The 16,116-nt window shown below is 38.9% G+C and overlaps 1 protein-coding gene across 1 annotated transcript in view; it reads right to left on the bottom strand.

The window, feature by feature from the left end:
• Window positions 1-16,116, bottom strand: part of DDX42 (DEAD (Asp-Glu-Ala-Asp) box helicase 42) — a 35,177-nt gene that overhangs the window by 3,021 nt on the left and 16,040 nt on the right. The window contains exons 4-16 of the mRNA XM_012733066.1: window positions 14,367-14,428; window positions 13,018-13,054; window positions 12,053-12,202; window positions 9,665-9,769; window positions 8,228-8,347; window positions 7,241-7,417; window positions 6,291-6,419; window positions 5,614-5,713; window positions 5,015-5,062; window positions 4,398-4,495; window positions 3,256-3,532; window positions 2,037-2,263; window positions 640-750 (exon numbers count right to left, since the gene is read on the bottom strand). Of these exons, the coding sequence (XP_012588520.1) occupies window positions 640-750; window positions 2,037-2,263; window positions 3,256-3,532; window positions 4,398-4,495; window positions 5,015-5,062; window positions 5,614-5,713; window positions 6,291-6,419; window positions 7,241-7,417; window positions 8,228-8,347; window positions 9,665-9,769; window positions 12,053-12,202; window positions 13,018-13,054; window positions 14,367-14,428 (1,641 nt within the window). The remainder of the gene's footprint in view (window positions 1-639; window positions 751-2,036; window positions 2,264-3,255; window positions 3,533-4,397; window positions 4,496-5,014; window positions 5,063-5,613; window positions 5,714-6,290; window positions 6,420-7,240; window positions 7,418-8,227; window positions 8,348-9,664; window positions 9,770-12,052; window positions 12,203-13,017; window positions 13,055-14,366; window positions 14,429-16,116) is intronic.

Here is a 16,116-nt window from a genome sequence, read left to right as displayed (position 1 = left end):
TTTATAGGCTGAGGGGCCTCCCTGGTTGTGCAAAGGGTAAAGTCTAGCACAATGAAACTTGCTGAGTTTGATCCCCGCCCCAGAGCTGACCCACAAGGCACAGCAGACCTCTCTTGTCTTGCACGCTTCTCCCCTCAGCAGTGCATTTCAGTCAGTCTGCCTGTTCTGCTCCCCACTCCACCACATAACTTTGGGCTATACCCCAGCTTTTGTATGCATAAATAAGTAAACCTTTAAATAAATAAAACAAAGAATTTTCAGGTTGAGTCTATGGCAATGTCTACCTAGCAGTAGGTTCTAGGCCAGTTGCAGAGATGGTGGGGTCCCGCCTCTAGTTTGATTCCCCGGGAATGGGGAGCGGTGGAGCAAAGACACGAGTCTGCATCTGCCCCTGACTGCGGTGACACATTTTGAGAGCCACACTAAGCTAGCATGCCTGTCTCGCCAGCCAAGTACACACAGGTGCCTTCAGGACAGTCGTACCATTTGAGAATCAGCATCATATTGACTCAAATCACAGTGAACAAGATCCCTTCCAGATGGGTTCTGAACTTAATGAGGCTTTCTAGTAAGTGGCAACAGTCCTAGAACATCATCCATGACTGAGGACCAGCCACTCGAAGACGCCACTGGACTCACCGTGTTCTCAGAGCCTAGGCCAGGGCGCTCCCTGTAGCCTAGGCCTCCTCCACCGATGTTCAACTTTTTGCCTTTCCCTCCTTTAAAGCGGGATTTCCGAAACCAGGCATTCTGCAATGAACAAAACTACAGTTACGCCAAGGGATGTGTGTGGGGGATTTCAGAAGAAGTGAACAAGATCAAAGGAAAACTTAAAATAAGAGAGAGAAAAGTGGAAGAATAAAAAGAGGTAGAAATCATTTCTTGCTTCATCTTTAGCCAGTATATTTATGGCAAGAAGGTATTAGTCACAGCAACCACAGATCAGCTTGTAGCTTAATGCACCAAATTTGTTAGGAGGTTCAGAGCCGTGTCTACTACTCCTTTCTTCAAGGCCTCCAGGAAAGGAAGCGATTAGATAGGCTCCAAAGGCAGAACACTTACAACTGGCTACTTCTAACTTCCTTGAGAAAAGTGAATTTATTTTCGACTTCACAATCTATAGTACCCCTGGACATAAAAAATTGAAGTTTTTAAAGAATTGTTGGATTCAAATGTAAAGGAAAAGCGCTGTGAAATAAGGTATGTAAGAAGTGATTCTAAGGGCACCCCATGATTGGCAGCCACACCCCTGAACATTTTACATACTCAGAACCTAAACACTTCCACTGCCAGAAAACTACTAAAAGATTTATTCACATTCTCTGCAGAATGCAAACATCTCTGGGGTGATTAAAGCTTCATCTGTCAACCACATTCCAGTCAAAGTAAAGTACTGGAGGCAGCGCAGCTTGGGAAAGGTGCTGACCGCAACTGGAGGGCAGAGGACGCCCCGGCACAGAAACAGGTCTAAGGAAACACCCAGGATGTACCCGCAGACATTTAGGGTGAGCGCTCTGTGCCAGGAAGGGGAAGGGAATAGTCTCCTTTCTCCACTGCAGCTCTTTACTCAGCTTGAGGTATGGACAGCACAAGCACACTAAGGGCGACCAAACAGTTCTGTGGACTGGCCCATGAATTTGAGAGGTGTATTAAGCCTCTACTTTCAGGATGTAGATCCTGAAAGCCACTATAATCTGGGGACTGCAACTAAAATGACCCAAGATTTTACTCAGGAGACTGCCTAGGTGTTAAGTTGGAGCACACGCCCTCACTAGAGGGTATGAGTGTATTCAGAGGTCTGAGTTGTAAGTTTACGAGATAGCTAAACACACTGCTTTCAACACACATGTTGCTGAAGAGAAAAAAACCAACCAGATGAATTTTAATGTCATACAACACCAATCAATATGTACCACATAGTACTACTCTACTTCCAACTTTTCTTGTCAATTTTCTACATTACCTGTCTCAGGTGTGTTCAATTTTTTCACCTTGTTTTACAACCTGGAAAATATGAAGGGTGGCCCACCCCTCACCTGCATCGCCAGATCAAGGAGTTCCTTGGAAACATGCTGATTGGCTCCTTCCAAGTTCCGGACAAGGTCACCAGCAAAATTGCTGTCCTTGGGAGTCAGCAAGGTATAGGCCACACCCTTCTCGCCTGCTCGCCCCGTGCGGCCAATCCTGTGAGTGTGGGTGTCAATGTCTCGTGCCACATCATAGTTAATGACAGTTTTAATGGAAGGAATGTCCAGACCACGAGCTAAAATAAAAAACCAAATTCTTATTCTTCAATAGGAATCAAAGACCAACTAACCCAAAATGCTAATAACCATGTAGGAACCCACATTCCTCTTACCTCGGCAATATAAGCTGAAGTTTAATGAATTGAGATATAGGTAAATAAATCACCATTCTAGAACAACTGCCATTATTGTTGATTCTATGACTCTGGACTGCCTAGTGTAAAAGACATGGTCTTCTCACCATCTACATACAACTTGCCATCGTCCCGCTCTTGTATTAAGTATATATAGAAAAATTAGGGCCTCCCTGGTGGTGCAAGAGTTAAAGCACAGCACTATGAAGCTATCTGTAGCCACTGCAGCACAATATTGACCCCAGCCAGGGAGCAGACCCACACTGCACAGCAGATCTCCCGTGTCTCATCCACTGCTCCCCTCAGCAGTGTATTTTAGTCAATTTGCCCATTCTGCTCCCCACTCTGTCTCTGGTAAATTCTCTCAATGTCCCCCCAGCCCCTGCCTGTGCCTCTGGCCTACACCACAGTTCTTGTATGCATAAATCAATAAATCTTAAAAGAATATATAAATAGAAAAATTAAAACTAGAATCAAATGTACTTTGAACAATGAGACTTAACCTTCTGTGAGAAAGCATTAGTTTTTAAGAGTAGCTATTAAAACTCAGCAAAGGTAAAAATCGTGCTCTAAGCAATTTCCTAATCTTGAATGAAGTATATTCAGTGTCATCAATGCAATCTATCTCCTGTAGCTGGACATAATGGCACATCCTAAGATGTGTAACTGCCTCAATCATTTTTCCCAAGTTACTTCCAATTGCAGGGACTCTTTGTTCAGAGAGAAATATTATGTGACAAGAGATTCCCAGGGCTTCAGCCTTCAGCAAGTTGCCCAGTAAATCGGCCTGCTCAGACTTTGTATGTCTCAGACAGTTACACCAAGTTTCCTTGTAGCGCAGGAACCAGAGATTACTGGGGAGATTCATACTCTACCTGCAACATCCGTAGCCACCAGAACCGGGATGTCCTTTTTTTTAAAATCTGAAATGACCTTGTTTCTTTCACTCTGATCCATGTCTCCATGGAGCAGCCCAAGGTTATGACCCTCTTGCTTCAGGTTATTGGCTAGCTCTTCAGCATTGGCTTTTTTAGTAACAAACAGAAGGACACTCCCTGAAGAGGTAAACTCCACCAGACGCCGGGTAAGCCAGTTCCATTTACTAGGCCCAGAGTGGAGAATCTCCACAATTTGTGTCACATCTTCATTTGCCTATAAATACAAACAGCTAATTTTAATACCAGTACCACGAGGCATCTGAACAAGAACCAGGCATCACATTTTCATCCTGCATCTAGGAGAACCTCCGACAACTCCTCTCCTCCGTAGGCCCACCTTCCTCAGCTTCAAAGAGTTCAAAACTTAATGTCCTTTCTCAAAGCTCTGTGTCCCCTCCTCTCCTCGTGTGCACACTACCTAGCCAATTTGTAAGCCTGGACACTTGCAATATTGTGTGTATAGCTACTCAGATTATTCTTAATAAAGTAAGCTCCCTTCCCAGTACAATTCAAACATGGACATGGAAGACAAAGAACAATGTTAAATGTAATTACACAGCTTTTTAATAATAAACATGGCAAAAAACTTGATGAGTTTTCCGGGAAGCTGTAATTCCAAACCTGGATTCAGAGAACGCCCACAGGGTGCACGTGCACAGGGAAGGGCAAGAGTGGGCTTAGTTCCGTTCGCCAAGCCTTTCAAGTCACCCCGCTCAACGCCGTGCAGGTCTCCTCCCACAATCTTGAAAATGTCAGTTTTATCCTAAATGCCCATAGTCTGCTAGACAATTTGCTTCCCTTGCCCCCACAAAGGTGTTTAAAATCCCTTCTACTATGCAAAAGTTTCGATCATTCAAAATATTGCCATATACTCACCATCTCCTTGCAAAATGATCAATATTTTGCCTATCTTGTTTTATCTATCCTACCCCTTGTTTTTTAAAGCAAACCTGAAACATGTCACCTCGTCAGTAAACACACAATAACACACCCCTCCCCCCAAAACACAGACACACAACTGTACAGTGTCTCTCACGTGAGAAGTAGCCTGCGGCACCCCCAGTCCTGCTAAGGGTTACCTCTCCAATATCTCCCTGCACCACTCGAATAGGATCAATCAGGATGTCTCGGGCCAATTTTTCAATCTTCTTCCGAAAAGTTGCACTGAATAATAGAGCTAAGAGGTAAAATAAATTCTGTTAAACAATATGACTTCTTTTCTGAATACCCACCAAGCTTCCTACTGACATTCAGAACTATTGTTTTGTTTTTTTAAAATAAACTAACCTGAACTTTAAATTTAGTTAAAAAACTGATTTACTAAGGAGAAAGATTTGCAAGTGTTCTATTTCCATAAATTTTCAGACATGGTCTGTCATTATGGGTCAGGACAAGGCTCCTGACTTCATAGCAGCAGATCTGCACTAAGCATTAATGTCTACCCACTGATAAAAGTGCGGAAGTTGGGGCAGGTCATTTAACTCTTAGTCTTGGTTTTATCATCTACAAAAGTGAGCAAACTATAACTGTCGATCTCTAGTGCCCTGTCCAGCTCAGATAAACTATCGTTCTCTCCCTCTTAATGGTTTTCACAAGTAGAGAATATGATCATTCTTGCTGCCACAACTGTGGGTGCTTATAAACAGGTATTTATTCTGAGTACAAATGTGACTGAGTAAAACTGCTTCATACATACTCTGTCTGTCTGGACGGACATGACTTGCTATGGATCGCACCTGGTACTCTGGAAGAAGGAGAAAAGTAGAATCAGTAAGCTAACTCTGCATTACCATTTAGATGCCTGGAAAAAATAATTTTAATTAATATTATTTCAAAAGTTATAGGAATAAAGGAAAATCTGCATCTCTGAGATTTGTATCATTCAGTGTGAAATTCAGAAAAACTTTTCTCCCCCTCCGCTGGACTGAGCCTGACAGACTACACTCAATAGACTATTCAGCAAGATTTTCACAGAGCTATATAAGGAAAAGAAAGCAAAGGCCTTGGGTAAGACATTCACCTACCAAGAACAAAGATCTTTACCTCTGCGAAGGTTTATGAATAAAAATAATGTATAAATATACTATGGCACTTCCAAATAGCCTCAAACCAAACCTTTTCCTGAAAGAACTAAAGTAATTAATATCTTAGTTAAGTCACTACAGTCTAACCTGAATGTTATTAAGGATTATTTTGAGCTTCTCTCATGCAGAGAAAGTTTGTAAGTCCAGAAAGACACAGAAAAAACTATGTTCATGAGGACAGAGACAGAGGAAACCGATATACAGAGCGTACCAAATCCCATGTCAAACATTCGATCTGCTTCATCAAACACAAGGTAAGAGACTCGTTGAAGATTGGTAGCTTTCTTCTTTACGTGATCGATCAGTCGACCCTGAGATCCAGAAAATGAACAGTAAATATAAGACATGTCTAAGAACTTCCAGAACTGTGCTCCTGGCAAAAGTGTTCATACTTTAGTCTTAAGACTATTAACAGGTACTGGGTCTGATAGGCTTAAGAGACCAGAAATACAAAAACTCTAGTCTGAGTTTTCTTTAACATTAATTGTGACTTAAATTGTGGGAAAATTTAATTCTTCTTGTAAAGTATTCTGTAATGACCTAATTGTAAGTCTTATTGGTAGGTTACACTGTTTAGATAATACTTTCTAAGGCATTTCTGACCATATTCTGAGTACCTTTGATTCCAGATACTCTCAATAACCATGGATCCATTTGTTAGAAGAGCATTAGAAAAACTTTGTAGAGGGAAATTTGTAGCTATTAGTATTTATGTCTGAGAATTTTAGTGGACTGCTATTTTATTCAACTAATCAAACTTAAACCAAAACCATAGGCTATCATTCATCAGATTCTTATCAATTTTGCTTTATGCATTCTACCTAACAACTAACCACCTTTCCATACCATCAGAGGTTGAGAAGTCATTTAAACCCAAGATATACTTACTGGGGTACACACAACAATCTCTGCCCCTTCCTGAAGGGCCTTGGCCTGCTCCCACATGCTCCCTCCTCCATACACGGCCACTGATCGAAGATTATATGCTTTCCCAAATCGCTTACATTCTGCATGGATCTACAAAGTTGTTAATGACATGTTAACAAACTGTGACACTAACAAATAGCCCTATTCCCGCCCAAAAGAGTTCTGAAAACAGGCTGTGGAGACATGAAGCTAGAAAATGCTTCAAAATCACAATTTCATAGAGTAAATGAGTCACAGACTAGCATCATGCATTTAACAGGCTATCTCAATTTGGTCTGAATACATTTTTTTTTTTTATATGTTTCTTGACTTATTCATGATACAGAACGGGGGTACAGGCCAGAGGTGCAGGAGTGGTAAGAGTATTCACCAAAGGCAGAGTGGGGAGCAGAACAGGCCGACTGATGAGGTACACTGCTGAGGGGAGCAGTGGGTGGATCAGGAGAGGTCTGCCACACCATGTGGATCACCTCCAGGGGAGGCAGGGATAGAACTCATACTTAAGTAGCTTTAGCTTCTTAGTGCTGTGCTTTAACCTGCTGCGTCACCAGGGAGGGCCCTGTCATAACCTTTTTAACAAGCCAAACTATCCAAGGAAGAAAGTACCGGAAGCTTACAATACAATTTTCACATAACATTTTTCCCCTCTTAAAACAGTAGTTTTTAGGGGAAAGTATGTAACTTGCTATATAGGAAATATATAACATGTTTTATTTTCCAAGTTTTGTGGTAGCACAACAGTGTGAATATATTCAATGACAATGGACTATATACTAAAAAGTGGTGAAAATAACAAATTTCATGTGTATTTTACTACAACATAAAAAAAATCCTGTTAATTCTAACTTACTGGGAAGGCTAAGCCCTTGCTAGTTCACACAGGAAGGCAGCATTCCACACAGGGCACATACCTGCTGGCACAGCTCCCTGGTAGGACACACAATCACTGCAATTGGTCCATCCCCTGGTTCCAATTCCTTCTGGTCCATTATATGAATCAACATAGGCCAGATAAAGGCTGCAGTTTTTCCACTGCCTGTTTTGGCAATGCCAATCATATCTCTACCACTTAATGCCACAGGTACACCCTGAGGGAACAAAATAAATTACAGCCACTCTAAACTGACAATTTTAAGATATATTAAGGGAAATTCTGGGGAAGTATAAAACAATAATGATATTTATTTCCAGTGGAAAAAATATCATGGGTTATGGACACTGCTTATGCGCTAAGAACTACCTAGCATTCCTCTAACCTTAACTTATAACAATTTATTCTCTTCATGTGGATCAGCCACAATTTACAACATACAGTTGACTCCATTTTGCCTGAAATATAGAAATGAAAATTTGTGACATATAATGTAAGTGGGCTACTAAAAAATTCTGTCCTTTGAGAAAGGGGATATATACCAAAAATTCTTTTTCTGTGTAGCAATGAATAACTATTCTAGTGAAAGAGAAACAGAAGCTATTACTTTCACTTAACAATGAAAAAATTCAGATCATGGACAAATGAATCTTAGCCACTGATCGTGCTAAATTTGCACACACTCAGAAATTTAAGTTAAAGCCTAATAAACAATTTTTTTCAGAACATATTCTCAAGATATACCAAAGAACATTTCCCAACCCCTCAGCAACTTCTTAAAGTGGTAAATAATTCACTCTTGCTCTACTAAAGGTTTCAAAAATACTTTTGGGTTACACATGCCTGCCTTGTTTATCTAAATTAAAGCAAAAGTTGCAGACTAAACCACAGAGGAAATATCTGGACATCCATCTATGCTAACAGAATTCTGTACTAAACAATGAATTACTGCTTTGACTTGTTTGTAAAATTAATTTATTCAATGACTATCATTCTATTTTTTTTTTCTACGTACATGTTTACTTACCTGGCACTGTATTGGAGTGGGCTGTGTGTACTCAGATTTCCGAATCTGGTGCATAAGTTGTTCATCGAATCCAAAATGAGCAAAACTACTTCCTGGTCTAGGAGGTGCAGCACCAGAGACCTAAAGATAAAGATAACTCCCAGGAATGACTTACACTTCAAAATAAATTACATCAGAAATAAATCAGTGTTACCTTAATCTAGCATTTATCTTGATTATGAACTGGAAATACAAGACTGTAGTCAAAAGTAAAAACTGTTTGAAAGGTAAATTAATATTAAATATAATAAAACTATGTAATAAATATCCCAGATAACTGACATGTAGTAAAATACTTTTAGACTGTCATTTTGCATATCTATTAACCAACGGTAGGAGAAAATAAAATGAAGAGTGCAAATGAGTTTTCAAAAGACATGTTTGTACCTACTAGTTACAAAGGTATGATCTACCATCTCCATTTTCAGTTATGCCTGAAGAGTTAATGTCTCACGTACAGAAGGTCCAGCCAGTTATCAAGCACTGCTCTAACCATTCCAGATGAAGAATAGGGCTTATACCCACGCTGACCTCAACAGGAGTGACCTTTCAATGCGTCTCTGATAATGCTGATGTGGTTATTTCCATGAGAATTTCACTTAAAATGGAGTTTTTTTTTTTTGGAAGTGTAAAAGGTTGGAGGACCACTTCAAAAAGAACAAAGTTCATGCATACACCTCTCTCTCAGAAAACAAGAGTTCAAACAAACATCACGTCACTACTAGCAAGGGAGATGTAGGCCAAACGGGTGTCAGACAAGAGCAGATGCCACCATGTTATTTGTGTATTTCAGTTAACTAACATTCAGCAGCACCCTAGATAATATGGCCAATGTGAACCCAACTTTCTGGTAGAAAATTAAAACTATTACTCTGAAATTAGTACATACACATTTTCAAATGGTGCTAATACTTCCAACTCAAAGAACTGCGCTGTATATAATTTGAGCCAGGAATCTTAATTTCAAAATACTCTAAGACTTTGTATACTGTTTACACTAATCTTATTTCCTTCTCCTGAAGAAGTGGACTCCTACCCATCACCTTTAGACCACCCATTGTAGTTTTAAACAGAGTGTACTCTTCAGAAATGCTGCTAAATTATTTTAAGGTTACAACAATATACTGTTCCAACAAAACAAACAAAGTTGGCAGGATGCACATAATGTTAATGTATGTTACATGAAAGAAAAACTCCTATCCTTAAAGAGTTGGAAGACTAAGTAAAAATCAAGAAGACACATGTACACAAGGGATACAATTATTACTATATCAGAAACAGTTCAGGGATTATTTGAAAAGAAATTCAAAGGTCATTTTAATTTGGGTAAATAATAATAATAACACTCTAGAATAATTAACATTAACATAAGGATATTTGGCATCATGGTTTTCTTACCCGAAGATTGAGTTTATGCCGGAGATCTATTAGCTGTTGTGGGGTGAGGTTGGTTATCTCTTCATGCTCATTGTAAAAATTTTTTTCAAATGGTGGGTAATCAATCTGCAGGTCCAATTATTCAAAGTTAGTCTAGAATTCAAGATTCAATCCTGTAAGTTTGATTTTAATGCAACATACCTTTACAAATATTATACAAGTAAAGCCATAGCCAGCTCAAGAGAACAAAGAAATTCACTTATTTATGACACACATTCCCCTAAAAGTTCAGCCTGCAGCACTGTGGCATAGTGGTGAGCACAGTGACTTCCAAAGATACCACCAATATCTTTTTTAAAATCACATTTTCAATATAAATACTGACCTAGTCCATGGAGGTTCTTTTTTTTTTTAAGATTTATTTATTGTGCATACTGGGGTACAGGCCAGAGGCTCAGGGGCGGTGAGAGGCTTCACCAAAGACAGAGTGGGGAAAAGAACAGGCAGATCGACGAAGTACACTGCTGAGGGGAGCAGCTGGCGGGTCAGGAGAGGTCTGCCACGCCATGTGGTCACCTCCGGGGCAGGTGGGAATCGAACTCTTGAGGCAGCGGCTTTAGATTCTCAGTGCTGTGCTTTAACCCGCTGTGCCACCAGGGAGGGCCAGAGATTCTTAAGGGCACCTAAGATTTGAACAACCTTGACACAGACTAAGAAATTCTTATAATGCTAAAGGCCTTGGGGAATAAGTATTTTAATGAAGATATTCTACTCTGTAATATTTTAATGTGTTTTTGGAATAACTTCCTCGTCTAGCTTTAAGCATTTTATTTACTTTGAAAGCTTTTGTTTATTTTTACATAGAAGAACTGGGATAGGCTAGAGGTGGGAGGGTGAGAGGATTCACCAGAAATAATGGGGAGCAGAACAGGAAGCTTTACTGAAATACACTGCTGAGGGCATCAGTGGGTGAGACAGAAGAGTCTGCTGTACCATATGTGGGTCACCTCCCTGGCGAGGGATTGAATTCAGGGTGTAGTGGTGATAGCACTGAATCTTAACCCCTAGGCCTCCCTGGCAATAAACTTTTCAATGGTTTTCCGTCACTAATTTTTTTTTCAAGTGAAGATAGCATTTCATTAAGACACACACACACACAAATCCCAGCTAGCAACACCTCAAGGCATCTCTTTGATACAACTATCATATTTTGGTATACAACAGGAATGCTTGTTCTTACTTCCCATACTGACACACAGAATAAAATGACACATAAATGTTAGGAGTCAAGATATAATAAATAATTTTTACTAATTTTTTAAGAATATCAATGATATTCTTAAGTGAAGCTGGATTTCTCCCCCCGCACCCCCCTAACTAATGTTCTGGCAAGGAAGAACAATGACTACTGCCTAGATTCAGCTAAGGCATCAGCAGTTTCACCCATGACAGCCTTTAGCTTTTGATACAAATGCTTATGCAGTGAAAAAGGTAAATTAATGTTTTATTAAGATTTATTTATTTATGCATACAAGAAATGGGGTATAGGCCAGAGGTGTGTGTGTGGGGGGAGGGTGCTGGTGGTGAAAGGATTCACCAGGGACAGAGTGGGGAGCAAAACAGACAGAAATACACTGCTAAGGGGAGCAACGGGTGGGATAGGAAAGGTCTGTCATGCCATGCGGGGACTGAACACGTGCTGCAGTGGCTGTGGATAGCTTTACAGTGCTGCACTCTAACCTGTTGCATGACCAGGGAGGGCCCATAATCTTATTATTATGAAAGCATCTTTTGACTTTGTATACTTCCTGAAAAGATCCTTCCAGAAACACCTGGAACACACTTTAAAATCCACTGCTCTCGTCTAGAATCAGTAGGATATGCAAGATGTAGTCTGGTATTTAACTTGGATGAAACACTGATTTTTTTTTTTTTTTCCCAAGCAGGTATACAGATAGTCTCATTCCCTTTTTTGGATTCAAGGAACACATAGTTACTGGTTCCCCTATGAAGGAAAAGCTGCTCATATGCCCTAGATCTGGGAAAAACAGTTAAGATTGTAAGCATTTAAAAAACAGGCTCTAAAACCCACTTTAGAAAGAAGACGGTAAGTGATAGTCTGGAAAACAGTATAGTTGCTTGAAAAAAACCTCTTAGCCTAAAATCAGGATTGAGCAATTGATTCAACTGTTTCTTAAATAGCAATATAAGCAAAGGGTTCCTTGTGGAACCATCCATGAAATTTCTGACACCTCTACCTAGCAGACATGACAAGATCCCAAGGAACAAATATCCTCATGACACAGATGTATAAACCAGGACTAGTCAGATATAGGAAAAGCCTAGTACACACTAAAGAAAAAAAATAAAACAAGAATCAAGACTCAAATACATCTAGAAACAACATACCTCTGAGTGATCAATGGGAGGAAGAGGGTCAATGATTTTCTTCGAAGGTGCAATTGGATTTCCATCACTATCATATTCCAAATTATCTTCCTCCTCCTCTTGAACCACACCAGCAGTAGGGTTTTCTGCCATGTACCGAAAATAAGCTTCCTGCAGGAAAGCACAAGAACACAATCATACCCAAGTACAACTAAGAACACTCTGTTCCTGTAATTAGTGCAGTATACCAGACGATTACAGTTTAATACCTACCAAGCAAGGCAAGACTTTTACTAGCAATGATTCCTTTAACATTAGCAGTGTTCAGGAGGACAAAAGATGAGACAGTTACTACTATAAAATGATTTAAGACTTACAGATCAGTCTGTTCCACCACCTTCCTGGGATGGGGTATCTACCTACCCTGCCCAGAGCTGTGGAACATATGCTGTGGTTCTACTAATCCAAGTTTGGAATTTGACACTCTTTAGAAAGGTCACAAACCTGGAAGGGGCTATTGCTCACTCTGGTTCCCTTCTCACCATCCCATAACTGAACAATAGAAAAAAAAAAAAAAACTAAAGGACAGTCATTAAATCAAAGTTCCACCTTGAGATACAAGAATCACAAAACAAAACCCTTGGAAAAAGTTATAGATGCTGCCATAGGCCATCAGTAGACTCAAACTACTTGAAGTTTGTATAAGTTTGTTTCAAATAAGTATTAATTTGGATTAAAAAAAATCAAGTTGGATAAGGCTTACACTTGCTTTTGGTATCATAGTTGATCAAAAGTTCCATTTTCAACATGGGAGGAAGCCATGTGAATCTTTGTATACCAACTGGTCACAAATGAAAGAAAATAACAAATGACATTCCCTGCTGAATGTTAGGAATGGCCATTTCACTACAGGCACGCTCTAGCTTGTCCCCGGTATAGATTTGTGTGGTAAAAATAAAAGATAGAAATACTGCATAGGAACTCACTTGGTCATCTTCCTCTTCAATGTCATCTCGAATACCCCTGGAAAAACAAGCGGAGAAACAAACTTCCCTGCAAATGTTCCACATACCCAGCTCCACACTTATATAACAGATTAGTGTTGAAGTCCATACAGTGCAGGAACACTCAACACTAATAACAGCAAAGCAGCAATAAGCACACGTTTAACTATCCACCCATCATGTGTGCTTTCACTCTATAAGCTGCAGTTTGTGTTTCTCTTGAATGGGATGATATGGTACTCCTAAAAGCATCCATTATTAACAAGGGCATACGGAATAAAAACATTTGAAGGAGATATTCAAGGATCCTTGCCTTGTCAACCCCATACAACAAACACAATGCAGTTGTGAAAACCATTTTATACTAAAAGAAAAAAATCCTTCACTTGGCACATCCTAGTAAGAATGTTACAACTTTCTTAATGTCCTTCAGTTTCTAGCACAGCAGTGACTGTTTTCAGTCAAAATCCTTGGTGAGAGAAACCACCTCAACTCTTTTGTAAATTTGGGGCTAAAATTCCAGAGCATTTTACATGGAGAAGGGAATAATCACCACTAACTACTGTCTCTCTCAGGAGCTCTAGAAAGTATGGCTGTATAGTTCTCATACCATCTCTTTCTAATTAGACTTTCTGCCCAACCTAGAGTACTTGCTTCTCCTAATACAACCAGCAAGAAACACCACTAGTGTAGGGCAAGTAGAAGAACTGAAGAGAAGGCTGAATCTTGGGGCTGAGAAGGTCTGAATGAAGCACTAACTGCTAAACAGGAGGAGGAAAAACTCCAATCACACCTACTTGGTACCTGGCAGAGCTAAGAGGAGTGTTATTCATTCATAATCAGCAAGGGAAAGAGTAGAAGTCTCTTTTTCAGAAAATAAAGTATATCAAGTTCTGATTGTAGTTGCTAAAACATGGACACTCCTTAAATAAATAAATTAGGTTATTTATTACTAATATTAGTTTTTATGATACAATCACCATTACTGCTCATACCCAGTTACAGAGGTGTTAATCTATTTTTTGTATTAATTATGGAGCAAAGTTCAAAACAATGAGCCCAAGCTTTAACGCCTATAGCTCATTATTGCATTTATTTAAAAACTGCTTTTTAAAGAGAATACCAGAGCTATCCTACCAAAAAGAACACAAATCATTGCAAATGCAAAGACTCTTATTATCTCTACTAACCTACAAAAATATTTATGATACTGGAATAATTTCAAGTCAAGACGTTTGTGAATTTTTTCTCTATAAACCTTGGGGATATAGGCTTTGCAATACATGAACAATTTTCACATAACCTTTGTGAAGGAGAAGAAAATAACTTACTTTACGTTTTTTCTTTCTTTGTCCTTTTCTTCAAGTCTCTTCATGTCTCTAGCCGCCTGATCCTAATGAAACAAAGGCTATATGGAGTCATCAACTAAAAACACTAAAAGAGAAATTTCCTTATGAAGAGGGTTTCAGATTTAAATAAGCACTACCACGGCTAGTTATACATTTAACAACTGCATAGTCATTTTCCCAAGAGAACTACACAAATGTTCTAAAAATCTGACTACCCATGGAAGCATGACTTCTACCTGCTATATACCATGTATGGAAAATTAGCAAAAATGGTTGACTGATAACCTTTTAAAACAATTTCACAATGAAATTACCAAAGAGGCTAGTAAAAAAAATTCTGATTTCTGGATCTGACTCTGAACATGTAGATCTCAATCAGAAGTGATTTGTTCCTAGTGAGCAAATGTGTGGAAACATTTTGGTATTACAGTTTGGGGAGGACTGTCACTAGTGTCTGGTGAGTGGAGGCCACAGAGGCACCCAGACATCCCAGGATCCACAGGACAGCCTTCACAGCAAGGAATTACTGAGCCCTAAACAAGAAAGTCTTGAGGTTGAAAACACTGCTCTAAATTACTCAATAAGAAACCTTGTTGAAGTTATTAAAGGCATAGTTTTTACATTTTTCATAGGCACTTCTTACTTATATAAAGTAAAAACTGCTAGTTACTGAATTAAATTAATTCTGTTTTATACATCTGAAAATCAAGTAACTTTGAGTGATTTTCCCCTTGGTTAAATCTCATTCTATGCAACCGTTTCTTGTCATAAAACAACTTAAGTTTTTCTGTTTTCTTTAATTAACAAATTGTCACTATATACTACCTGGCATGGTCAGATGTTCTAATTAAATACTCATAAAGGAACTATTATAAACATAAATATTACATATAATCTTTTTTCTAAGGGACTGTGTCAGATAATGATATTTGGATATCACAAACTCTCATACATCTTTTTAAACCTTTACCTAGCTCAAGCACTAGAAAAATCTACATTTTCTAGAAAATGTACTTACACTTTCTTACTTACACCTTGATATCAGAGACTAATAATATTTTGGTAACAACAGTTTCCAAAATCCAACAATATCTAACCTCTCTGTTCTAAAAATCAGTAAAACCTCTTGATAGTACACCAGAAGAATGATACTACATACCAAAAAAGATTTAACCTCCAAACAACTTCACCTTCCTGAAATACCAAGCAAGAGAATTCATTCTCAAGTATTGTCACTCAAAAAGGGTTAAGCTAGCTTACACTACCAAAAATTAAGTCTAAATTTAAACCTATAAAACCAAAAGCTGACCTTTCTTTTCATTAATCACTATGGAAACACAGCCCTTTGGGAAATGTCCACACCTCAAGATGGAAAAAAAAAGTAATGTGAAGACATCTCAAACAGAACAATGGCTTAGTGCCCTTACTCTAGAATCATTTAAGATATTCACTAAATATCTACCATAGTGAAAAGGCACATAAATGTGCTGAATAGCTCTGATTAAGCATTAAGGCAGAAACACAGTGTTACCAAACTCAGATACAGACTGATATAGCAAAAGCAAAACAAAACAAAAACATGGGATTTGGAGTTGAATATTCACTCTACTACTGTTAGTATATTTTTCCAGCAAGAAACTTGAGTTAGTCTAATCAAAGTTGGGAAATTTAAAAAGCTAGTGGCTGCCAATCTGCAGTACATGGAAGAAGTGAGTCAAAATAAAAAAAAATT

This window comes from Condylura cristata, unplaced genomic scaffold, assembly GCF_000260355.1.
Source record: "Condylura cristata isolate star-nosed mole 26May11 unplaced genomic scaffold, ConCri1.0 scaffold00038, whole genome shotgun sequence".
NCBI classification, from domain to species: Eukaryota; Metazoa; Chordata; class Mammalia; order Eulipotyphla; family Talpidae; genus Condylura; species Condylura cristata.
Note: the sequence above shows the minus strand (reverse complement) of the source record. Positions and strands in the feature narration are given on the sequence as shown.